Source organism: Callospermophilus lateralis, chromosome 5, assembly GCF_048772815.1.
Source record: "Callospermophilus lateralis isolate mCalLat2 chromosome 5, mCalLat2.hap1, whole genome shotgun sequence".
Taxonomy (NCBI): domain Eukaryota; kingdom Metazoa; phylum Chordata; class Mammalia; order Rodentia; family Sciuridae; genus Callospermophilus; species Callospermophilus lateralis.
The window spans coordinates 26,741,997-26,769,186 of record NC_135309.1 but is presented as its reverse complement, the minus strand read 5'-3'; the positions used below and the strand labels follow the sequence as shown (position 1 = coordinate 26,769,186).

Genomic DNA, 27,190 nt, shown 5'->3' with positions numbered 1-27,190 from the left:
GGTTCCCAACTAAATTGCTTACTAATTAAAGACCAAGCCCAAATTCTATGTACTTCCTGTTCATTTTGCAGCTTTCTTATTCTAAAGTTGAAAAAGACCTCAGCAATCTGTAGACACAGCACCTGAGCAAGGGATAAATGGAAATGCAGGTAGAAAAATTATAATTTGGAATGTTCCAGGGCAAGTGTTTTTGGATTTTTGAATTTGTCTGAGATCCAGAACTCTATTCAGGTTCACTATTCAGGGTTATTTAACAATTTAGCAGTGAAAAATCTTGACATTTTGATGTACCTGTAACTTCTAAATTGCACTTGAAAGATTTGTTGAAGGCTTTTTGATTTAGTGACATGCAACATAGCATTGTTTCGTAATATGCAAAAAATTGTTTGTTAAATATACCTCAGAAGCTTAGAATTTTATGACTCAAGGAGGGGCAAATGCACTGTTTTCCACCTAATGTTTGATCTGCCAAATATAAAATTAAAGTGTACAAAATATTAATTTTAAAATAGCTAAAGGCACATACTGCCATCAGTTTGTTTGATCATTCGTTCTTTTTTTTTTTTTTTCTTTTTTTCCCCCCTTGTTCTATGACTGTCAGCCACTCCATCGCAAAGCAAATGGGAAAATTGTCATGGAGGGTAGGAGAACCCTCAGAATGAATTATTCATGGATTCAATTGTGATATTTATTGCAACAATAGTAAATTCACTTGCCTCTGATTATACAATAAGTAAATAATTCTTTTCTTCCCAACAAGGAGAACTTTCATGCACTAAATTATTTTTAGCCTAATTCTCCTACTGTAAGAAAAGTTTAAGACATAAAAGCTAGGGGAAGAAAAGGAAACAAATATCCTTCCAAAAATGGACACCCAATATTGTGAAAAAGGGGAAATAATTTTCAGGTTTTTTTTAAAAAAAAAAAAAAACATCCATGAACTGCTTTTTCAAAGAATGCTCAAGTCTTTATTCCCAAGCAATCTTCCTGGGCCTGGGAAATCATAAAGTCAAATATGAGCAAGTCTAGTGGAAAATCTGTGACGTTAATCTTGGCTTGAGTTGTATTTTTAACAGGCCTTGAATGTGTGTGCCGGTTCATCCAGATGGCCATACAGGAATCGGCCTGATAGGATTAAACCTTTATGCTAAACTCCATTCCATCTGTCACCAAGGTTTGCCTTTCTTTATCTGAATATGAATTTTAGCCTCCTTATATCTGGGAACAGGACTCAATGCAGCATTAAAAATATAGATGCATGCAGATAATTTAACATTTTACAAGTTAGTCTTAGTTGATATGACCTTACTTAGTCTTTTTTCTAGAAAACATTTTTGCCAAGAATTTTGCTAAGAAGAAATTCTAAAGTATGCAAAATCCCTTTCTTGCCAGAGGGTTTTGTCTTCCTCTTCCCATGGAACTCTAGGACTCATTCAGCTTACTATCATAATAGGGGTGCACATTGACATTTACCCACAAAGATAAAACAGGACGACCTGGCATCCCCTCAGCACAATTTGCTCTGAGAATAGATGGTATACCATTTCCATGGGATGACTAATCCGAGCAGACGATATTCATGCATGTTTTGCTCTTTCCATTACAAGAAGATTGGTATTAGTCATCATTTGATAAATTATCTACAACAACTGTTTCTATCATTCTTATCAGGTTTTCTGTTTTTAAGGAAGCTTTTTTTTTTCTTTGCTGGGGTGAGAAATGGGGAGGCTGTGATTCCCAGCTTCTTCCTGAATGAAGCTGATCTCTGTTTTGCCCTCCTGTGCATATGTCCCTAGGAGCAGTGGGGTTAACTTCACAGCTGGAAGAGTTGGCTTAGGGCAAGTCTCAGGACAGAAATCTGTTGAGTTGTCAAGAGGCCAGAGCCTGGTCAATGGTTGTGGGGTTCCCAAGCCCATAACAAAGACAAAAGGGGGTCTCAGAGTGCTGGGCTTGGTGGAGAAGAACCAAGACAAGCTGCCCAAGCAAATCTCATGCAAATAAGTGAACAAGTTGCCTGTGAAAAGGATCTTTTCCAGTCTAAGTGGAAGCTGGTTCAGAGCAACATGATTGGTCATGTGTGCTCAGTGTGTTTGTGACGGAAACCACAGGATGGCAGCCTGTGCGGCCTCAGCCCTGAGAACGAAGGGTCCCTCTGGCACCTCGACAGGATTCATGGGCTCCCCATAGTACCTGTGGTCACACTGACTCTTAGCTCCACGCTGCCATGAATGGTGCAGCCAAGCAACTTGTCAATGATTTAGATATTTTCACATACAGTTATAGTTCTTATATTTAAGCACTACCCTTAACTGAATACCAGAGGACAGAGAGCCGAGAAACTTCCCATTCAAGCTTAGATGACTAATTCCAATTATTGATAGGAATGTGCATATAAACGTTTTTGTAAACACATGTCTTTGATTCTTTTGATTAGCAAAACTTTTAGTCAGTTAATAAGAAGGGATCCCCTCCTGAAGTAGATGACCCTAAGGGATGGCACCCACTGCGAATCACCTTCTGGAATACAGACATGCTCACACACACACAGCCCTGCCAGCTATGCTTCACATCTTATCCTAAACAAGCACATCTATTTAGAAATCCCATTGCTTAATCTGCTTTGCCCAGTGTAGGAGCCACCAGCAGCACGTGCAACTATTTAAATTCAGTTTTAAATTAATTAATATTAAATTAAAAGTCTTTTCTCACACTAGCCACATTTTAAGGGGTCACTTTCTATGGTGGCCAGTGACTATCATCTTAGAGAGCACATTGATAGATTTCTTCCATTATTCCAGCAATTTCTAGTGGACAGTGTTGTTATTAGGACCAAATTTGGAACAGGTATCCGATAAAGAATAATCAGAGCTACAATTTTCGGGGTGTCCTTCATAAGTCAAGAACTGTGCGAGGAATGATGAATCCCTAATCCCTCCAACAAGGACCACAAAAGCAAATGCTCTCAGAGTCAGGTAGGAAGCAAAGTTAAAAAACTGGGCTGGATGCAATGCAACAGGAGTAGCAGGAATTGTGTTAAACACATAGTGTGTGCCCTATCCAAAAGTGACACAAGTCCTCAGTTATGCTTTCCATGTAAAAATCTCCGTTTTTAAGATCAGCAACAAATACATAATTTATTAAAATACCATGTAAATTAAATGTACCTATCGCCAAAGGCTGGATTCCATCCATTATCTTCCAGTGTGCAACTTACATACATCTTTGGAAAGTCAAGAATTATCTTCCAGTTAATAAGTCGGTCATCACACAACTCAAGTGCCACTGACTCATCAAATGATGAACATAAAAAACACAACCAGGATCAATTCTTCTTTTGACTGCTAAAGGCCTCTCTCTACACGATATGGAAGCCCCCACCTGGCCTTCTTCAGCTATGCATAAGTTACTCTATAAGCGGTTTGGGAGAAGAGCTTCCTGCTCCTGAATGATTTCTATTGTGATCATGCAAGACAGCATAGATGGCGATTTTTTAAAAAAAGAAACTGTGCTTTGAATGTGAGCAGCACTTTAAAATCAACCCTGCCCAACCTTTAATAATGACCTTTCTGAATAGTTCTGGTTATACTTCTCTCCACAAGCAAGGAGGCTACTGTTAATGTGTTTGAATGAACTTTCATTATGGAGTTTTCATTATCATTTTGAGCCAGTTTCCCCTCCTCCCTGCCATGTTCAGGAAAGCTGCAATTTCACGTCAGTGACAGCACAGATGTTTCCATGGTGATATCTGTGATGTCACAGGCACAGGCGTGTGTGTTGCCAAATGGACCCCACAAGATGAGCAGAAAGGACTGGCCACTCTGCTTCCTAAACTTCATGATGTACTGCCTGGACTTCTTCAAAATTTACTCTTCAGAGTCTCAGCTGTCCTATGTGGACTGTGAAAAGCAAACACACAGACTGGTCTGTTTCTGATTCATTTCTGCTCTCTGATTACCAATGATGAACAGAGGCTACTCTACATGCTCAGACCTAGATTAATCTTCCTAAGACAACAGCTTTCAAAATTGGGCTTACAGGGTCAAGTCCACCTTGCTGAGTCTGGCTGACTTTCCCTTTCCAAGCTTAGCCCCCATCCCTTGCAAGCTGAGATGAGATTCTTCAGGAATTAAGACCATGGCTCAGCTCACATGCCAGGCTTGCCAGTTCCTACCTGGGCAAGTTACTTTACTTTTCATAAGCTTCTACCACTTTACCTGGAGTAATAATTCTAAAAGAGTCCACCTTGACAGGTTGCTGTGAGGTTTAATCTATGTAAAGACCTTAACATAGAGAAAATAAGGGATAAATGTGAGATGATGATAAGGAGAAGAAAGATTTATTGCAAGAGAAGGAGGAAGAAGAGTATCTTGCATCTGTACAGCTAGGCAGGTAGCTACCTGTGCAAATCAACCCAATCAGTCAGCACATCTGTCACAGAAAGGAACCTCATTCACCCACAAACTGGAGAGACTGCTCTGCACTTTACCAATGCCTGACTATTAACTAGTTTTACTCAGTTTTCAAATGGGGCTTTTCCATATACTCTCTCTCCGCTATTCTTAATATCAACCTTAAATAGCAGACAAGCAGATGTTATTCTTCAATCCACTTCACAAATGAGATAGGATGGTCTCAAAGACTCATTTATACTTGAGACTTGGAGAGGCTACTTTGACTGATACAGTCAAATATTTAAAACACCCAAACTTCCTTTCAATTTTGGTGTTTATCTGAAATTTCTGCTCAGTTTGGCTAAAATGTTCACTTTAATCGTATAAATACAGCCAAAGTCTCATAAAATCTTAGTTTTGCAATTTCTTATCCCCAAGATAGAGGGTGGATATTTATTAACTTTACAGAATATTACTACTCTATTTCCAAGTAAGGTTATTTCCCCCCTAAGACTCAGATTCACGAATGAATTATAGTTAAATCTCTCTCTACCTTCTTCTATTTCCAAGTTCAGAAAATGCATCCTAATGTAAAACCACTAGTGCCAATTTAAACACAGAAACATAGAAAATACTGCCAAACATCCAGGCTGAGAAATGTTTCTTTTGTTACAAGTTGGGCTGCTAAACACATGCTCAAAATCTGAGCATCCAATACAAGGGATAGCAACAGGACCAGAACATATATACTTTAAGTGGGGGGCAGTTTCTGCTCACTTTTGTTTTTCATCTGGACATTGTCGATGTCAATGGTGGACAGTGATATTGTCCCCAATTTTCTTTTTTTCATCTGAGCAACAAGGAGCAGATTCCAGAGGACTAGAGCTAACCAAATCATGAAGAGTTTCTAGAATTCTGCCAAGGTTGAAAGGCAGAGGAGCATGAGATTTGCTGCACACAGAGTTACTGGAAGAACACAATTGGTTCAATGACTCAGGCAGACGATTTTAGGAAATAAAGATCAAAGGTACACTTTCCTTTTCCATCAAGAAATAATAAAGCACATTAGCACTGACTGAGACACCACTCCGTGGATAACATATCTAAGGGCTCCTCCTGCTCGCCCAGTACAAGGAGAAATAACAAAGAATTAAAGAAAGGTCTCACATTGTTAACAATCATGGTATTTATGTATGTATTAGTGGTGCTGGGACTCGAACCCAGAGCCTTGTGTGTGGTAGGCGAGCACTCTGTAATTGATCTCCACCCCCTGCCCTCAACCTCACGAATTTTAAACAAATTCTAAATAATGACAAAAGTACATTGCTCCCTGTTCATATCGGACACATGCACGTGTCTTGACATTTTTATTGCTTTGCCCAAGTTTGATGGAAGAAACTGACGTGTGGAGGTCTCAGACCTGACACTGTCCATGTCTCTGTTCCCTGCGTCCCCCTGCCACATTTCTTTCCAGATCTGGGGATGAAAAATGTGGGTTTGAACAACTGGTGTCCCGCTGGTTACAACTGTCAATTAAATAAGCCAGCAACACAGGAGCATATGTTCACATATGAAATATTGATTAATTGCACAGATTGGGATAAAAATCTATTAATACCTGGGTTCTGCTTTCATGTTTACTGGTCAGATCTGCATTGGGTGGATGCAGATCTATTTCTGTGCCCTGTGGGCTAGAGAGTGCGACTTTTGTGTTTCACTTTTCTCTTCCTTCTCTGGATCCTATCTGGTCTCCCATGTCGGTGCTTCTGTTAGGACTGACCAGCATGCTTCTGTTAGGACTGACCTGATAAGCAGGACCTTAATTACTGGGTCATCTTCCAGCAGACTTGCCCATGCAGACTGGCAGCAAAGCCACGACCCTGCAATTCCCAGCCTTTTCTCTTGTGCCTCTCTGAGTAAATCTCTTTTTTCCCAGGGATGCTAAAATCATGCCGATGGCATTACATTCATCTGATAAGAATGATGATCACCGAATTTCTATAAAGTTTCATTTCTGTCCACTGAGTATTTCAGGTTGCAGGGCTGGCACAGGGAGTCTGAGATGGGATGCCCGATAGTGTGACGTGATACCAGGAGTTTTTATCTTAACCCAGAAAAGTACCTTCCCGTATATCACTGCACATGCCAACTAACTCACCCTTGGGAGTGAGCATAGATCAGGCTTTTTGGTTTGCCTTTGAGTAATGTCGTCAATTTGCTTCAATTGAAGCAGGTTTTATATTACCTGCTCAAATGGCAGAATTTCTCTCTGCCTCTGAAGTCTAGGGTACGGGGAGATGCATTGACTAAACAATGGGAAAGAACAGCGGCCACGATCCCATGTGTCAGCCGCTCAGAAACCCAAAACCTAATTCTTTTTCTGTTTCGCCACAACGAAATCCTTAAAGGATGGCCTCAGTTTCCCTTTTTATTAATTGGATATAATAACAGTAGTGCCCTCCCATGGCTGCTAAGAGAATTAAAGGAGATAGTGCCAATTGTGTAGTATTGAATTTGGTACAGTAAGTGCTTAAAGCCACTGATCCCAGCAGCACCACCATTCCCTGAAACATGGATGGCAAATTAGCATTTTAGTGAACTATAAGTTGCATCAGTCTGTGATGATGGACCCCTATGTCCAAGTCAAAGAGAAACCAACCCGTGGGCAATTTTCAAGTTTATTCCTGAAAAATGGACCTTAGCCCTAACCCCATCAGCCCTCCCTCAACCTTCTGTTTGATCCTCCTATGGTATTTGAACATGCTTTCCCCTCTGCTTAAAATTTTCTTTCTTCTTTGCTTGACCAAATACTGCTCATTCTTTTTTTTTTTTTTTTAGTTGTAGATAGACACAATACTGTTATTTTATTCATTTATTTGTATGTGGTGCTGAGTATTGAACCCAGTGCCTCAGATGTGCTAGGCAAGTGCCTTACCACTGAGCTAAAAACCCCAACCCAATTGTTGCTTATCTAAAACTTCTAAGTTTCCCTGACTCTTCAGACTTGGCCGAATCCCCTTGCCTGAAGCTCTCTTAGGAGTCTGTTATTTCTCCTTTCTAGCACTTACCAGGCTTTCAATTTCAATCATCCTATGTACCATTATTTCCTTAATATGAACATATAAATATGCATGTGCTTAGGATTGTATATGTCATAGTGTCATTAACTGCCCCTATTCTGACCAGCTGGGTACTCCTGTTGTGTATTACAGTAGGCGGTCATCCGGTGGTGTGTGTTGAATAGACGAATGAGAATGAAAAAGCAAACAGAAAAAGAATCATCAGCGGTGTTAAAAAAGTTAAGGGACTAAAATGAGCAGCTGGAAATCTGAGCACTCCTCCAGCACGTAGGAACAATTGCCTCTGCACCCACCCACACCCGGCTTCCTCCACGGATCAGCAACAGCAACCTGGAGCCCCATTTCCTGGGCTGATCTGGCCCCATTCCGGCAGAAGGCACTCCATTCTCCTGGGGGTTAAAATTAGCACCAGTGAGCTCCCCCTGAGGTGGGCTCTCTTCATGCAAGGACCCAGGTGGATCTTGCTGACAGATGTTAAGGTTAGAAGGAAGGGTAACAGCCAGATGAGAAAACAGAGCCGCTGGCTTCCGGAGGTACCAGGACTTCCTGTCTTTAGGCCCTGCTGGTTCCTGCCCTCCCCGCCCCTCCCCCACATGGCAGCTTCAACACAGTTGCTGCTTTTTCTGTCATTTGAACTCAAATCCTATCTTGGAAATTGATGGGCGATCCTGCCCTTGACAACACAATGTCAGCTTTGCTCAGTGTCCAGCTGGTTCCGTATACATTATCATAATGCGCTGCCTAGGTGGACCCTGGCTGGCGCTCTCCCTGGGCTCCAGTCCCCTTTCCAAACCGACTGCTGCTCTCTGACATGCAGACTCTACTTTGTTTAAAAATAAAAAGAGTTAAAGACTTGGGAGAGGTTTGGATGTTTTAAGTCCTATGAGGATATTAAGTCTTTTCTAAGGGTAAACCGAACCTAAATGGTTTTCTTTTTAAAAAGCAATATTTGACTTCATATAAAAAGAAAGACTATTTTCCAGGGTCCTTCACTGTTTCCTGGTGACTTGGAAGAATTATTACTTCCCCCAACTCTGTAAAGTCCTCTCTTAAAAGCATTTCCCAAACTTTGGTCAGGATTTGCCTCATCCCAGTACCCCTTATGCTATATTTACTTCATTTTATTTAGTTGTGATTTTTATTTAGGTCAACTAATTTTTTCCTTAAATTTAATCTTGTCCTAAGTAGTAATAACAGTGAGATCCTGATTTTGGAGTTGTAGGGGTTTTGTTGGTTTGCTTATTTTGTTTTGTTTTCATTGTTGTTTGTGTGTTGAGATAGACATAGAATTATTTAGAAATGTTTTAACATTTTTCTCCGTCTACTAAAATCATCTCACACACTGTATGGGAAACACTGAAAAGCTCACAGCTAACTGTGGAGTAGATTGCACATTATACACTCTCAGCTGAAGGAATTCAGGGAGAAGAACATCTGTGGTGTAAGAACTGCCTGAGACACAAACGGCTCTGTGTGCTACACCTTGTGGCTTCTCCAGGCCTTCTGAGACCAAGTGTTCACCTCCTGCAGGCTGCCCGAGGTGGTAGGAAATGGACTCAGGTCTCTGCAGAGTGACCCTCACACTGGTATTTTGGTAGCAGCTCTCCAAGTCTCTGTGTGTGGCATCTCAGGAAACAAAACTTATCTCAGAATCAGCTGCATTCAAACAATGAATTATCAAAGGTCGAAGATCCAGACAGAGCCTCTCCTTAAAGGATAAGGAAACTGAGGCCCAGAAAGACCTGAGCACACAGCAAGGGTGGAACTTTGTTTGCATTTGCTTCCTCATGTATAAATGAAAACAGCCAAACAAGAAAATTTATTTCAAACCCAACTCCTTGTCACTATTCCTAAATATCACATCATAAGAATGGTTTAGGAATGGTGCATCAAAGTTTTTATCTGGGTATTAACACCAACTGGAATCATTTGAAATTCTCACTTGAGTATTTCTAACAAATAAGGATAAAGGCCTCAGCTGTAACCTCCAATTACACAAATAAACACAACTGGAATTATGATGCATGTGTAACCCAATATAAGACAAAAAAAAAAAAATAGGTTTCAAAAAAGTTCCACCATTTCTGATCAAAACGTAAGCAGAAAATACCACTACCCACAACACACCACCCCGTGCCGATTACAAGTGTGGTTCCCTCATTTATTAGATCAAAAAAAAAAATACTAAATATTAGAATCTTCCCAGTTTATAGGTATGTCAAGAAATTCCTATAAGACTACAGCCTCCTTATATCCACGTATAATTTCTAGCACGAGGTCCAGTGACTCTGAAGGATCTCAACCAATGCTTAAGCCACCATCTCACAGTTTTCTCAAGATCACCTTTTTCTCCACTGTGTATATGTGCCAGAGAGTCCAGATGATTAACAAGTGAGTTCTAGGGATATGAGTTAGAGCCTCCTTGCAAATAAATGAGATATTACCAGGCTCCTTGTTATTGCCAGCCCCACAGAAAATATCCCAGTGGTTAAATAAAATCAGCATTTTAAAAATTTGACTAGCACGAGTTCCAGCCAGAGGAAAAGAGGTTACTGAAGAGAATGAACTATAAGGCAAACGTACATCATGTGCCCCAATTTATTAAAAAGAGGTGCTCTGGGCTAACTTTCAAAAGATCTTTTTAGAATGCCAGCACAATTGCCTTTCTCGAATTGAGAAAAATAAGGACAATTGGATGGGAGATAACAATAATTTTGCATCATGTCCAAGAGCAGTAGCTGAAAGTAGATGCCAGAATTAGGTTTTGGGGATTTAAATCCGAAAATCTACTTAATTGCTGTGTGACTCTGGACAAGTTACATATCTCCTTCTTAGCCTCAGTTTCTTCAAATAGCAATTCTATGTGCCCTGGAAGGCCTCAGGGTTATGGCTGCTAATTCTTAGTAATACTATTATACAGAGCTATGTGGTCATGTAGGCTAAGGGTCAAATACCAAGCCCAATTCTAATTAGTTTTGTGGCTTTGGGTAAGTTATTGATCCTCTCTAAACTTCAGTGTTCTCATCTGTGAAGTGGGAATACTAATTGTTACCTCTTAACAAATTTGCTGCAGGATTTGATGAGATAATATAAATAAAATGATGACCACAGTGCTGGCATTTAGGAAAGGTTCCATAAATTTTAGTTAGCTAATAATGGTCCAAAATGAAAACAGTAGAATTAAACTACCTGGCTCAGTCACTATCAGGGATGACAATTAAGTCTGAGTACGAGTTCCCCTCAGTGCTGCTGGTGGTGTCATATTCAAATAAAGAGAATGTAGATCATCTGCGTGGTGATTACAGGTAGCTCATGAACTCTTTAATCTGCCTGAAGCAGTATTGGGATTGTGGTGTAATCTGATTTATGACTTACTCAGGAAATATTCTAGAACCTTATTCTTATCTTGATGACATACCTTGTCCTTTCTATTTTAAGGGAAGACAAAAGGCAACTTCCCAACTTCTCTAAGGAATGGTACAATCTGATTCTTGGAAACGTGGGGTCTTGATGCTCTATTCTATGACACGTGTGGGTTTTTTCAACCCTAAGTTTCTGTTCTTGCATCTGCCTTTATTTTTCAACTGGGCAAAATCACCTGATAAATGTGCAACCCTCAGTACACAAAGATGGTACTAATATTTCTCCAGTTAACTTGGACCCTTTGCCAAGTTGCTCTTGCCTAAGTGGGTCTGGCTGGAGCAGTGCACCAAAATCCTACATCACAGTGAGAGCCACTCACTGTGCCATCCATCCTCTGCCACTATGTTCTGAAAGTGCAATCTTTCAAGGGGGTGGACAATTGCACAGATATTCTTCTCATTATCCTCCAGGTCCCAGAGGGTCTGGAAGCAGACTAGGCCAACCTGAATGATGAAGGCACCAGGACTGGACCCAAGTCCTCCTGCAACATGTCACTGCCCAGGACCACAAAGCTGGGCAAGCTCTAAAATACACCCTTGCTGGCCAGCATCCCAGGGGTAAGTGCAAAGAGCACTAAATGCATTTTGACAGACACTATCTCTAGGTTTTAGTGTGAATGGGTCACATGCCCTCTCCAGGTTTTCTGTCAATGAGGGGGGTAAAGGAGGTGACCTTGCAGACTCCAATGACTCTCCACCCAGCATGAGCCATGACCCAGGGGTTGCCTATAGTGGGAGAGAGAGAAGCTTAGGAGGGAATGTTTAGTTTATTTTTATTCATTCAATGATTCCATTTTGCTGGGAGTAATACACATTTCATAGGTCAAATAACACAGCAGCCCTTCGTTCTATGGGCCTTAAAAAGACAGAGGTCTCCATATGTTCACTGAGTCGATGGGCAAATTCTTTCTATGTTATTTATGAAATTAAATAAATAAATAAATAAAATAAAACCATCTGGAAAAAGAGCTTTCAAAGTGCTGGACTAGGTTCCTATGGTGAATAGGCACGACTGATAGATTGAGGAGTGATGGGGTGGGGGTGGGCACTCTGGGCACATCCAAGTCCCAGGAAGCTTCCAAAGTCCAGCAGGGAAGGGCTCAGAGCAATGGTTCCCTGGGCTTTTCTGAGGCTCTAGAAAAACCTATGGTCAAAACTGAGTTCACCAAAGCCCTGTCAGCCTCCCTCACCATTCCACTACCTGACCAGCCCATGTGGTCTTGGGTGACGTGGCCCTGGCCCTTGCCCAGCCTCATCTCCTGCCACTACTCCAGAGCAACATAAGCCATGTCAGTCTCCTTCAGTCCTTGAATTCCCCCCTAAGCAAAGCAGCTCTGCAACACACCGTTCCTCTGTCTGGAATGTTGTCCCCTTTGGGGAACATCTGTCCATCTTTGAAGTTTTGGTCTACATGAGATTTCCACGGAGAAGGCTTCCCTGACACCCCACGCTTCCTCTTCCCTATTATGGTCTTCCTTTCGGCACTCATTAGTTGCAAAATTTTGTTTCCTATCTTTCATCTCTATGTATATCATAAGTTCTGTGAAGACAGGGACTGTGTCTGCCTTCTGTTAGGGGAACCAGCTTAATGTCTGGCACATGCAATTTGAAGCCCCCTATATTCATTAGCCAGAGATCCAAAGAAGGGGTTCCAGTAGAAATAGCTAGAGGGTTTCTCTGCTCCCCCAATCCCTGTTTCTTCAAAGGCCCCTCCTGCAAGATGGCATGAGTCCCTGACTTCAGTTCAGAGACCACAGAATTGTGCATGCTGAATGAAAGCTGACACATGACTGAACCCTGCTGCCACTGGGTGCATACATAGCTGGGGCCCACAGTGGCAAAATGACCCATCTAGGGTCACACAGCTAGTTAACAGCAGCATCAGGACTTGAATCCAGTTCTCCTGCCAGACAGCCTGATCCTACTTCTAGGTGAGCCTCAGGGCCTTATTACACAGAGGCAGGGGAGGGGGTCCTCTCCTGTCAATTAGAACCTCTGTGCCACTTTGGAGTAACCTCCTGAGCTTCAACTTTCTTTCTCCACATGTCCATAAAACAACAAATTTAAATGCAGGTGGGCAGAGAGGATTCAATGGGGCTGGACACCCAGGGGCAATCAACAGAAGCAAAAACTGCTCCTGTCTGGATCAAAAAGATTAAAGAAGGTCATATGCTAAAGATCAAGGATAACACTATATTGTCAGGGACAGCTGGAACCCAAAGGTCAGAACTATCTGGCAGTGGTGAAAACCTGGTCCTCTGTCTCCAAGGTTGTAATTACAGCCAGGGAACATGCTCAATGTCTCTACCTCCCCCTCTTCATTTCCAAAATATTTTAGTTTAACCAAAGCCCACTTTGGGTTTGATTTGTTTTATTCTGGGATCCCGGCACATTGATATTTCATGTCATAGTCTTTGTAATTACTTTGAAGGGAAACTTAATTCATGCACATCTGATGCCCACAAAAGTGAAATTTCAGTCATTTTCCATTTTTAGCAGGTGGGTGTGTTTTAAAACATTTATATTTGAGCCAAAAAAACTAAGTAGGACCTCAGGTCAGAACTCACTAACACTAAGATATTCTCATTCTGAAAACCCTCAATTGATAGTTTTGTGGGGTTTTTCCCCAAAATACATATGAAGGTGGTACAAATTCATAAGAATTTTTTTTTAAACCCTAGATCTGGAGAACAGCAAATCAGGGCCTTCACCCCACTTCTAGAAAGGGGCCTACTGATAGGTAAATTTCTCAACTCTCTTTAGTCATCACAGAGAGGAAAGTCCTACAACAGTCAAAAAGGGGGAGAAAAAGAAGAAAAAAACACTCACATGCTAACATTAAAAATATATATATATATATATTCCCTAAAAAAAAAAAAAAAAATGAGCATTTAAACCGCTTGTCAGACGGTTTCCTGACAAAGCCACTAGAGTGTATTCATAGACATTTGCATAAATGCTGCCGGTGAGTTCCCCATAGCTGTTGGCGCTAATGGTACATAAAGTAATTTAGTCACTTCTCCCAGCATTCTGTGTCAGAATGATGAGCGCCGGCACTTTGCCTTGTTGCGTATTAGATCATTAGATAATAAAGTGTTAGCGCATGCAGGCTGACAGGGTCTCTGCACTCTGGCATCATGAGGGCATTGCATTTTGCCACAAGGGGAGGAAATAGAGAAATGATGCCACAATTGGTCTAAAATTCAAGTAAACAGATCCTGAGACCCGAGATGCACAACAATGACAATAACAACACTTCTTAAGCCTTTTAGAGGTCCCCTGCACAGTCTGCCAGTGACTGGAAGAGGAGGCACACACCAGTAACCACACATTAGGTGGCCACAGTTCAGTCCTTTGATCCCAAGCCCATGCTTTTTCAAAAAATTGGAACCATGAGAGCAGTTACATTTGGAAGCCTCCTCTCTGCACAGCTGTGCATCTTCCATAAAGCTGTTGCTTAAAGGAACCTCACTAAATGCCCCATAAATAACCAGCCAAAGAAAATCTCAGTATTTATGAATGAAGAAAAAATGGGGGCGCCAAGCAATTACCGTGAGCCACGGTGTGCCAAGATTCACCCTCTTTGGACCATGCAAGATTCTGTGACATAAATTTGCCTTTGTTAACCCTCATATTTGAAATATGGGGACATTAACCTGAGCACTGGGGCTGTGAGTCCATGGGTTGTACGGGGAAGAGTGTGCATGAATGTAAACCGTGATCCCTATTTCTACCTATATGCAGAGAGACAGGCCACGAAAGGAACTTTCCTCCAACTGTCTGACAAGCAGGATATAAATAGAGATGTGCAGAGCTGCTCAAAATAATTCAGGCTACCTGTAAACGAGGTGGTAAAAAGACCAGAATGAGGGGGAAATGAAGATGCCTACAGGTCTCCAGAGGTGAAGCTGCTGTGCAGACTCTGCACATTCTATGCAGAAGCTATGTGAGGTGGGGGTAAAGAGAGATTCCCATGGCAGTGTGATTCTTCAACAGGGCATTTTAAAATAGATTTTTTTCAATGGCAGCATTAAGTATTTCCCCCAAACCAACATGAATTAGCATCTGGGTCTACTCCCACACATTAGTGATGAAAGAGTTCCAGACTCACCCTTCGCTGGGTACATATTTATGTGTCAGCCTGAAGTGTCTGAATGAGTGGGCGGTTGTGCGTGGTTGGTTGATTCATTCTGCAAAGCAGCAGATGTCTATGCTACTGTGTTGTTGTTACTAAGGATCTGAACATGTCTATGCTTTCATTCCACTGGAGAGAAGTAAGGCTTTGATGACAGCAGAAACCCCACAGAAGGACACAGGACAAATCTATGTCCCCAACAATGGCTAACCATTGATTTGTAGTGAAATGTCACCAATTTCTTGAATAATAATAACATGGGCATTTGCAGACTGGTGAACTGGAGCACAGGAATAGAATATTGTCTTTAAATTGGGGGATAATATGATATTCCAACTGAAATATTAATATGTAGTCTAGCAGAGAGAATTCTTGAGCTGGGAGGAAACGTGGAGATGTTTTGACTCGGTCACCTGTTAGCCTGTGACTTCATTCTTCCTAGGTACCTTCCCCTCTCCCTTCTTCCCTTCAGTGTTTGTTTGTTTATCTATTTATTAATTTTCATAATCAAGTATCAACAATTAAAATCAGGAGGGTTTTAATTTTTGCCAAACTGGAACATCTGGCCTAAATGTGCTCTCATTCCCCTTAGCAATGCTGCCTGGGGCTGGGGGCAGCCAAGCATGCACTTGTTCATCTTCAAGGTCTCCGCCCAGCTCACTTCCCTTATTAACATTACCTGGCCCCACCCAGGGCACAGATTTAGGTGTTTTTTGGTTTTGTTTTTTTTTTATTACTGTCCCTTGCACCAGATGATCAACTTCATTTTACCAGGAAGGAAACCAAAGATCCCCAAAAGTGACTTGTACACGGTCACATAGAGTGAAACTGAGAACTGAATTGAATTTGAGGTCCCTTGTACTTATTCTGAAACTTTGTCCTATACATCACACTGCAAAATAATGTTACTGACCACCACCCACTAGAGGCATCCTTTCTAGAAGATCCTTATTGTTTGCTTGCATTGGATTTCATTGCTGTTGTTGTTGTTGTTGTTGTTGCTGTTGGAGGGATAGTCAGCACAGTATCATGAGCTCTCTCACTGGCTTCCCAAAAGCAGAAATGGGAGCTAAGTGTGGCCTGCACTTGGACCACCGTTTGAAACTCTGCATTGGTGACTAGCAGACTTCAAGTCTACCCCCAGGCATTGCAACTCACTAGCCATAGTCAAAGATGACTTCAGTTCCTTCGTAATCAAGGCTTTCTAAAGTATGCCCACTGAGCATTTGTCTGCTTTTTTTCCTTCTTCCTCTCACCTAAACACCTTTAGCAATACAATGCCTTACGTGACTCCGAAGGTATTAAAAAGGCAACATTACTGTAAAGTGAGGATCAGAATAATTTTAAGTACAGAAATGGAACTAGGGATGTAATCATGAGCAGGTGTTTCAAATGGCCTCCTGCAAAAAGTAATATCCATCCATCTCAGCACTAATGAAACCATAAAGAAGCAGCTTTTGAAAGATGATGGTTTACTTTTAAAAGACTGTAAAACTGGATGTGGTGAAGAATCCCTTCTAAGAGTGTTACATCTGGCTAATTAATAAAATGTACTGTTTTGCATTCCTCAAGCACAGGGGGAAAAACAGGCAAAAATGATGACAGTCGTGTGTTTATTAAATTGGGATGCTGGCAGGGAAGGGAGTTCTCTACCTTATGAATTATATCATGGACAGATTCGTGGCCCAGGGAAAAATCAGGCAATCAGGTGATAATTTGTGTGGTATGTTCTCCTGCTGACCTAGCAAACCGGAAAACGAAGTGAAGGAAATGGCTTAAGAGTTTAATTTGAGGAGATTAAATAAAGTGTAGGATAGTGCTTGGTATCCAGGAGTCTCAGTTGCTGATTTTTGGATGGATGGATGGATGGATGGATGGATGGAATGAAGGATGGATGGAAGGATACATTACATATACATGCAACCCGGAAATACTTAGACATGAGCATCCAATCCAACCCACATTTCTTTTAGTGCATTTACTTTCCCTGAAATAAATTTTTATCTGGTTTCCTCCTGTCCTCTCATAGGCACCATTGATTTGTTGCAATTCTCAAGACAAGTGTGATCTCTCCCCACCAAGGTCAACCTTCAGGAAGCAGGCCCTATCAAAAGGTGTTGGGAGAGTTCCACACAGGGCAGAGGAGGGGCATTTGGTCTGAGTATCACACACAGAGTGCACCTCCAGCCTTTGGATCTGATCTCCCAATGAAATTCATCAGGTGGTCACAGAGAGCTCCTGGCAGGTCTGTAAGGCCTCTGCTGGTTTTCTTTGTAAATTGGCCTGTCCTTATTTTATAGTCCAGCGGGAATTCAAAATAAAGCAGTATCCCAGCTCTCTCTCCTCTCAATCCAAGACAGAGAGTTATGCAACCCAAACAGAGTGGGCCTCAAGGTGCTTTCCTCTCTTTAAATACTCAGCAACCATACTTTGAAGAGCAAAAACCCCAGAGGATTAATATTGTCCAAAGGACTTTTGAAATTGGAAACAAAAATGTGGTGGAGTGGAAGAAAGAAACCAAATAAATTCACAGTTACAAGTAGCAATGCCAAGCAATGAAAATGATTCGCCTACCATGTTCCAGATAAGAGGGCGTACCTTCCGAGGGGTCAAGCCTCCGAGCCCTCCGCCCATGCTTGGAGTTGTTATGGACAAACATGTTATCAGAGACTGCCAGGACATGGCCATCCACGTTGACGGTTGTAGACACCACAACCTGGAGACAGGAGAGAAGAATGAATGAACATTTTAATATAAAAGCATGGTGGGTAATAAACTCAAGTTAAATAAATAACAGCTGGGAGCTGAAGAAAATTGCATAGCTATTTCACATAATAACTGGTGCTTATGCTGTACAAGTCTAACAAGAGGAGCTATTGATGAGTGGGTCTTTGGCATGGAACGCTTTTGATGCAGTTTTAAGTAAAATTGCACAGTTTATAGTTCCACGGCAGAAGGTGCACTGTTAACCATAATTTTAACAAGAGGATCTTTATTAGCATATTTTTTTTTTACACAAGGGTGGTTGTGTTTCACCTAAATTACCCTTCAGTTTAGACACTGAAGCAGATATCACAGTTGATCATGCAAATAAAAGTCTTTTGAATCTTTAAAATATCTCCTCCCCACTGTGTCAGGGTTAAGAGGATAGAGGAATAAAAAGGAGAGGTTTCAGTGAGGGCTGGGATGTGTCTTTCTCTCTGGGGCGTCTTTTTCTGGTTTCTTGTACTTTTTCCTTTTTGTGTTAGTTTGGTGAATCAAACCAGAATCCTCCTCCCCACTATTACCATCATGCCCCCCTCAAAAAAAAAAAAAAAATCCCTGCTAATTAAGAGTCTTAAATCTATTAAAAAAAAAAAAAAATTGTGGGACTGGCCCAAGACACAATTGAGTCACCCAGGCACCCAGGCCATCTTATGACCTGACTCTGAGCCCCGTTTGCCAAAAGGAACCCAGGCAAAGGTGTGCCTCCGAGAACTTTGAGTAAAACAATGAGAAGAAATGACCTACACTTCTCCTTATATTAAATGGGGGAAGAGGATTAAAACTGAAACCCACAGAGATATGTTTATTCATGCGACCTCTTACAACCAAATATAATAATTGTCTGTAATTGCAGATTCGGTTCCCACCTCATGCTTTGACACGAGAAACAGCAATCAGCCAGCTCCCGTTTAATCCACCTATTATGTTGACTAATTAACTTTGCCCGACAGTTTATTTCTTCCTCCATTATCAGCCCCTGTCAGCCACAAGCACCCTGCAGCATAGGGGAGACCTCAGGCCCTTTGATTGATCACCGATAGATTGACATGCAGATTAATTTAATTAGAATCACCTCACTTGAGAAATGAAAGACAAAGGCAAGAGGGCTAATAGATCTGCTCTCGTAATGAGGCGAGCCTCCGCAGCGGAGGCTGAGGATTTCTGATTTATTTTGCTCAATTCCCCAGTTGCTTGGAAAGACTCTTGCTTTAATTGTTCTTGGTTTTGAGAGGCATTAGCCTCTGAAGAGGTGAACCGCTTTACAAGGGTTGGCACATACTGAGGCCTCAGTTCTCCCAGTTGGCCAAAGGGAACACTGACTTCTAGAGTCCCATGAAACAGTGGGTCACATCACGGGATGAGCCCGGGAAGCATGTGTGGCCTTGGCGCAGGGTCTTTGAATTGTTGGCCCTGCTTGGATCGGCATGCCCTGCAACTTTGCCATACTTAAAAATTCTACTGTCCCTCTCTTTCATCTAGATGCATCCTGGCAAAAGAAGGTAGATGCATGCTGGTTAAAGAAGGTTTTCCCTTCCCTAGGCCTTCAAGATGGCAACCAATGCAAAACTGAATAACGCATAACTGGAGACGGCACCCGGAAGTTGGTTGTATTGGTTGCATTTTCCAAATCTGTTTTATTAAAATACCTAGTGAGCAACTGAGAATCCATATGGGAACGGGGCATTCTCCTTGCACATTGTGAAACCCCAAATTCCATCTGGAACAGGTCATCCCTGGGAAAGGATGGGAGGGGGATGCTACAGTTAGCAAAGCGGTTTTCTTCTCATGGTTGGCCAGTCGGGTCTGTTGGTCCCGAAGTTGTTGTGCACCCCTCGCCAATTATAGAATAACTTGAAAAGAGGAGGGGAAGAAGAGAAGAAAACCGCCTGTTCTTTCACTTTCAAAAACTATTATGTGCGGTGGCAGAGGGAATATTATTTAGGGTAAAGGAAACACTTTTTAGCTCAGGAGGAGACTTCATAGGACAACGGCAATTATATAACAGAGCTGGGTCTTTCAAAGAAATTTTGATTTACTACAAGACCACAATTGAGTGGTCACTGGAGTCGTTAGCTAAAGACACTATAAAAAGAATCCCAAATGGTGTCTGTTTCCAGTGTCAGGAAATAGAAAGTGGTTATTCTAGATGTCTGTCTTCAGAAAAAAAGAAAGCGATGACAATTCACCGTGCACCTGTAAGGCACAGTGCCACAAACATAACCTTAAAATATGCAGTGTCTTTTAAAGGCACTGTCATCTAATTCCTAACACTGAATAAAAATGTCAAAAATGGTTAAGGGCGGGGGGGGGAACTATATCATATATGGTTTCCCTCTCCTTGGCAAGAGAAGGACCACTAGAGCCACGTGAGTGACAGAATCATTTCATTGCAAAGCCAGTCAACATTGGAAAGAAGATAATACAGAGAATCCCCATGCCATTCATTTCTTAAGATAAATGACTAATATGTCCCTCAAAAGCTTGTAGCACAACTTTCCAACCCCAAAATACTTTCTCCCATTCCAATTTGGAAACGATAGATTTAAATGAAACATAACGCTGAAAGCGGATCACAGAGCAATTTGTAAGTTAATAAAACAATCTGTGAGATGCAAAAGGGTTTCTTAAAATAGGCCCATGTTAGGAGAGAAAAGGATCTTTACAGTTCCACACATGATTAATGATGTGCTGACACATTCAGCAGGTGGGGGGACAGGCAGGCCTGCCAAGGCTCCAACCTCCCCACATTTTGTCACCAAAGCACAGTTTGAATTTGGGACAGATAAACATAGAAAATGATTTTACCTCTGAATTCAGCCAGCCTATCCCTCTTTATCCTCTCTTTTATTCCTCTATCCAGAGAAGGAACAGGAGTGAACAGGTATGTTCACTATTTCAACACCTGTTATAGGTGGACCTTTACTTTCTAGAACCGCACTGTCCAGTGTGGTACCCAAACATGCACCTGTTCAAACTAAGTAGAATGTAAAACTCCGTTCTCAACAGCCACATTCCAAATGCTCTGGTCACAGCCACAGGTGGCGGCTGGCGACTGGAACTGGATGGGGCAAACTTGGAACATGTCCATCACTGCAGAAGGTGCTGCCGCACAGCACACTGTAGAATGGTTTAGAAGTCGTTTGTGCCAACTTATTGGTGGGAATAAATTATGCCTGGAGTTACATCTCCTGAAAAATACTAGGCAAGTACATAGGTGTAGAGTTGTATTTTTTTTTTTTTTTTTAAGGATTGTGTTTTTACCGGGGCCTTTGCTTTAAATGTAGTCACCCAAATGTGCTGATTATTACCAGCATGTGCCACAAGTACTCTGATCTGAGTCCCATCCTCCAGGTGAGGGCATTTGGTGTACAGAGAGGAGGAGGACAAGCCTGCAGTCACCTGAGGACTATGAGACCCCAATGTGTTGGTCCCTTTCCTGGCTCACACCAGTGCTTTAAAACCTGCTGTTACTTTCTTTCCTGGATCTGCATATGCCTAAAGATTATTCTCCTTATTATCTACCCTAATCTATTTAGAATATAAAAGAATTAAACAAACAAAAAAAAGTCATGATTCTCAGCTCTCTAGTGCTCTTAGTGGATAACTTTGGCCAGTTTAACTTCACCTTTCTAAGTCCCTGTGTCCCTGACTCTCCAGTGGGGAGAATAATGGTCCCTAACTCGTAAGGTCGCCCGGAGGCTAGGTTCATCAAAGTGGCTAGCGGGGTTTCTGGTTCCTACAGAGTGGTCCGGGAATAGTTGTCACTTTGTGGGTGACAGCAAACAAAATGTTCAAAAGGACGTGTTGGGCTGAGAAACCTGAAGCAGTGCCTCTTGATTTCCATGAAGAGAACCCTGTGTGAACTGTTATTTTAAATAAAAGGATACTGAGTGTCTCTCCCACGTCCACTGCTCAATGGAGTGGCCCCAATGTTAAAGACCTTTGTCCTCACAATAAAGTATCCCACAAGTCAGGCCTTTGGTGGGCAGCAGATCTCAACGGCTTATGTACTTTTGCTTTCTAGAATCTGTCTGCACCTTAGTCTGTTACATTCCAGGCTTGAAACGAAATGAAAACTGACTGCAACAGAAACAGTCTGTACCCGAGACAGCCTACCATTTGGGTCTAGCTTTCCCAGTCCCTCACATCAGCGTGGGGTTCTGGGGAGCCCTGTTGCTGGTTGGTTCTTTCCCTTCAGTGAGGCAGGGAACTTGCGAATTCAAACTAATGGTCTAAGATTCATGAAGCATAACCTCTGTCGCATGAGCAGATTTTCAGAAGGACAAAGCAGCTGAATTCGACCATGAAAAGGAACACAGGGTAACTCAGTAACAAAAGCAGCAGGCATGTGGGAGAAGGGGTTATCCAAAAAGGAACCCGAAGACTTAAAATCTGTATCTTTGAGTATTTCTCTAACAAATATGGAATCATAGGAAAGATTACACGGTAAAAATATGTTTCAATGTTAAAGTTTAGAATATTTTGGCAGTAAGTGTCTCCCTCGGAAAACTAACAACTTCAACAAGTTTTGAATAACTATAAAAAGAAAATCACAAATCTTGGTCTGCAGTGCTACACACGGTAACTCAGTAAAAGGCAATCAGTGGTAAAGCTGGTGGTGTTCCCTTCTTTTATTGATAAGCACAGATTAAATTTACTAGGCAAGGCCAAATGATTTTCCAGTGTAACTGTGCCAATATGCAGTTCTGTTTCCTTTCTTACCTCTAATTTCAGCTTGTTTTATTTCTGCATTAATCCAGGGACTCTAATAATAAAGTTTTGAAAATAGGAACTTGAAGTACATGAGTGAAAAAGGCTTTAAGGGCCATCCCATAGAATAGTACTCAGCCATGAAAAGGAACACACTATTGATCCACCTGTTTTATTCTCCAGAGAATTATGCAAAGTGAAAAAGAACAATTCCAAGAGGTTCCATACTGCATGCTGCGGCTAAACTGTCCCTCCTAACCCCTGTTCATATGTTGAATCTGTAATCCCCAGTGTCTCAGAAGAGGAAATTTGGACACAGAGAGAAGGTGAGTGTGGGTAGGCTACAAGGAAAAGAGGAGGGATCATTGTGGTGTTAGAAATACTCAATATATTGATTCTAGTGGTGAATTTAAAAACCTATACAATTTTACAGAACTAAATATATATATATATATATAACACACACACACACAAATGAGTACAACTCAAGGGTAAGGGAAATTTGAATAAAATGGGTGGATTTTACTAGGATTCATATCCTGGTTGTAGTAGTGTACCATGATTTTGCAAAAATTAGATTACTATTGAAGGAGACTGGTTAAGATATACATGGGATCTCTCCATTACTTCTTATGATTGCATGCGAATCTCCAATTACATCAATAAAAAATTCAACTAAATATAAGGCATCAGCAACCCAGATGTCCTTCAAAGGGTGAATGGATAAACAAACTGGCAATCCACACAATGGAATATCATTTAGTGATAAAAAGAAATGAGCTGTCAAGCCACAAAAAGGCATGGAGGAATCTTAAATGCATATTATTAACTGGAAAAAAATAGAAAGTCAATCTGAAGGGACTGTATACTGTGTGATTCTGACTGAATGACATTCTGCATAAAGCAGAACCATGGAGGCAGAAAAGAGACCCGTGGTTGCCCGTACGAACAGTTGGAGAACACAAGATTTTGAGGACAGTGAAACTGTTTTGTATAAGAGGGTAATGATGATTGTATAACATAACTGTCTAAACCTGCGAACCCCACAACAGAGTAAAGTCTAATACAAACTACAGAGTTGGTTACAGACATCTGTCCATATTGGCATATTAGTGGTAACCACTGTATCATACCAAGGCAAGGTATTAATTATAGGGGAAGTTGAGGAGGAGGCTTTATGGATCCACATGAGAATTCTCATACACTTCCCATATATTTCCCCCAAACACTTATTAGCTGAGTATGGTGACATGTACCTATAATCCAAGCTTTTTGGGAGGCTGAGGCAGGATTATCATAAGTTAGAGGCCAGATTTAGCTACTAAACAAGACCTATCTCAAAAGGGAAAAAAAAAAAAAAAAGACTCATCTTCTACCCTCAACCACACAAAATCTCCACCCTGCTTGTCTACCGAACCACTTTCTTATGGACCATCAAATGGCAGAGACACAAGAGACTCAAGAAATCAACTAATCTAGTGGCTTCCAAATAAGAGTTTTCGAACTTACAGAGGGGGACAACATGGCAGGCAGGAGAATCCCAAAGGCATCCAAAATAAGGTTGTGCACTAAAGCATCCAGCAACTTTGCTTCGTCCGAGGCCCTATCAACTCCATATGGGAACTCAGGCTATAGCATCCATATGAAAAGCTCTGCCCTGGCAGCTGTACAGGGCTTTGAATGATTTTAAAGTAGAGAGCCTGATTCTTACTCCATAAATGCAATTAGATTGAAAAAATATGTCATCACATGAGGTTACTAGGGAAAAAATGATAAAAGGAGTCCTCAGTAGTTCTAACATTGCGAATTTGTGCAACACCTCCTTTTACAGCTTGGAAAACGAAGGCCTGAGAGGTTTTAAAACATCCTCAACCCCATAGGACAAATTAGGAGCAGAGACGTGCCAGAAGGGAAAGCTCCAATTCCTGGTCCAGTTCTCACTCACACCAGCCGCTGGCCTCTCAGCACACAGGCCTGGCTTAAGGGAGGCTGCCATCTGGATCCTCCTGGTATCTCTCAGTACAAACCTATGGTGTCCAAGCAGCGGCTGACTACAGTTTAAGTATTATTTACATAAAAATGGTCTGCAGCAGTTAGGTCTTCATTAACTTTGTCCTTTAAAATATCCTTGAATGATGTGGAATGAGATATTCTCTGAAACGTGCCTGATTGCTAGTTTCTGTCTGGTTGAAAGACCCCAAATAACTCATTAAAAATTATGGAGGACGCGTGAACCTACAGGATGTAGCAGAGTGGAACTGTCAGAGTAGGCAGTGGCGAACGGAATTAAATCCGCATTGAAGACTCAAGGCGAAACCCTCTCTTTTCTTAGAAGGAAGACAAGAGGTTCTTGTGTTAAAATATTTAGTCAATTGGAAGCTAGACATCACTTCCGTCTCCAGAACGTGACACATGCTAAATATGAAAATCCCATCCATTATGTAAACCTCACTCCTCCCACAGTGGACCGGGATCATTTGATGACTTTCGATGATGTCATTGGTGTGTTTGACTGATGTCCTCTGTTTGTGTGTCCTTGTTGGTCATTTCAAATAGAAGTGAGCTAAACACAGAATCACCACATGTTTCCATGCACAGTGTCACACACCTGTCCTCCCAGCAGCTAAGGAGGCCGAGGCAGGAGGATCACAAGTCCAAAGCCAGCCTCAGCAACTTAGCGAGGTCCTAAGCAAATCAGCAAGACCCTGTCTCAAATAAAATATCACAGAGGGCTGGGGATGTGGCTCAGTGATTAAGTCACTAATCACAGGAATGAACTATGTGTCAATCGTGTGCCAGGCACTATCTACCTACTAGAGAAGCAGCAAAGAACAAGTGGATGACCAGGATTTTAGTGATCACTGGGGACACAGGGGTAGGGGTTAAATAATCAACAAGTAAGCATCAAGAGCAAAATTGGGACTGCCATAGGTTCTAAGAAATAAAAAAAGTAAAGGTCAGGCTGTTCCGAGAAAGAAACTATTTTTGATTGGGTGATTAAGGAAGGTCTCTCCTAGGAAGTAACACTTTGTCTAAGAGCTGAATGGTAAATATCTAATCATTCAACGTGGGGTGGAAGTTTCCCAGGGAGACGAATAGTGAGTTGAAAGGTGAGGGTGGGGTATGGGGGCAGCAAGGATAGTAGAATGAATCCAACATTTTTACCCTATGTACACATATGACTACATGACCAGTGGGATTCTGCATCGTATACAGCCAGAAAAAATGAGAAATCATACTGCATTTATGTATGGCACATCAAAGTGCATTCTACTGTCATATATAACTAATTAGAACAAATTAAAAAAAAAATAATATCCTGGTGGAATGAGTTTGGTGTATTTAAGGAAAAACAAATGAAGGAAAAGATGGAAGCCCAATGGGCTTGACTGAGCAAAGTGAATAAGAGAAAAAGTGGCAGGAAAATAAGGACAATTATATATGTGCCACAAGGTATGGTGTCTGACATAGATCAAGAGCTTCATAAATGATAACGCAAAAAAATTTTTAAAAAATATAAGAATACCTCTTACTGGAAAGTCCCAGTAACTGAAAGCATCCACAGAACCAACATGCATTGGCAATCGCCAATCACACCAAACACTTTGCATCTATTAGTTAACGTATTGTACATTTCTTCAAAGGCAGCCGTACTTTACGTGAGACTACGCTTCCACAAAGTGCAGGGCTGCCCCTCCTCAATGCCATTCATGAGGATCCCTTCTCAGTGATGGAGACCTTCTGCCAAGACTCAGCATAAGGCTCGTGCCAAGATACATATTTGCCCAATAAGCTGTAATGGTTTAATATATCGAGTTGAAAATTCACCATTTGTATTTACTACGTTATGCGAATTAATCCTGTATTCTGAAACTATCATTAGGGCTGCTTTCAGTATAATTAATCAGCATGGCACATCTTGAAATTATTCTGTATGAAGAGAGTGAAAGCAGCTCAGGCCCCTAGCATTCTGTTGGTAAAGAATTTAATTGCAAGATGTGCTGCTTGTCAAAACAATATAAGTACATCCAAGACAGAGGGTGGGGGACTGTGGGGGAGAAGAGGGGAGAGGAGACTGGATTCCCTCCTTATGTAATTGCCTTTAAACAGCAGACTGAAATGGTAGAGGCTGGCCATGTGTTTTAAGGATTTTCTAATCATACTCTACAACACGTTTATTTAGGGATATCATGTCTCTTCACACACACACACCCCCAAAAATTCTCCAAAGTTTCTACAACTAATTAAGAAAAAAATAATAATGAGGTCATTACCCATGTTGTCATTTTTAAAAGAAAAACACATTTTAAGTGGAAACTTGGGATGAATAACCTGATGGATTCTTCTATCTCCTGTCCAAGACTAAGTGAAAGAAGATTGCTTGTCACCTCGGATAAACATGAGTTTGAGTAGACTGTTCCCTCTGCTCAAAACCCTTTCTGACTCTTGTCAGCATGATTTATAGTTGTCCCTTGGTATCTGTGGGGAATTGGTTCCAAAAATCTCTCCCATAGATGTTCAAGTCCCTATGTAGAAAGAGGTATTTGCATCTAAACTATACATATTCTCCCATATACTTTAAATAATCTCTAGATTATAACACGTAGTACAGTATGAATGCTACATAAAGAGTTGTTGTACACCAGTATTTAGATAATAATGACAAAAAAAATCTACACATGTTCA

General features: G+C 41.4%; 1 protein-coding gene across 7 annotated transcripts in view; it reads right to left on the bottom strand.

Annotated features, from left to right (window-relative positions):
* Nucleotides 1–27,190, bottom strand: part of Ebf1 (EBF transcription factor 1) — a 377,119-nt gene that overhangs the window by 105,496 nt on the left and 244,433 nt on the right. For 4 of the 7 annotated variants that reach the window (XM_076856387.2, XM_076856388.2, XM_076856383.2 and 1 more), the window contains exon 8: nt 17,603–17,744. In XM_076856387.2, the coding sequence (XP_076712502.1) occupies nt 17,603–17,744 (142 nt within the window). The remainder of the gene's footprint in view (nt 1–17,602; nt 17,745–27,190) is intronic. The other 3 variants (XM_076856389.2, XM_076856385.2, XM_076856386.2) reach the window with 1 other exon arrangement.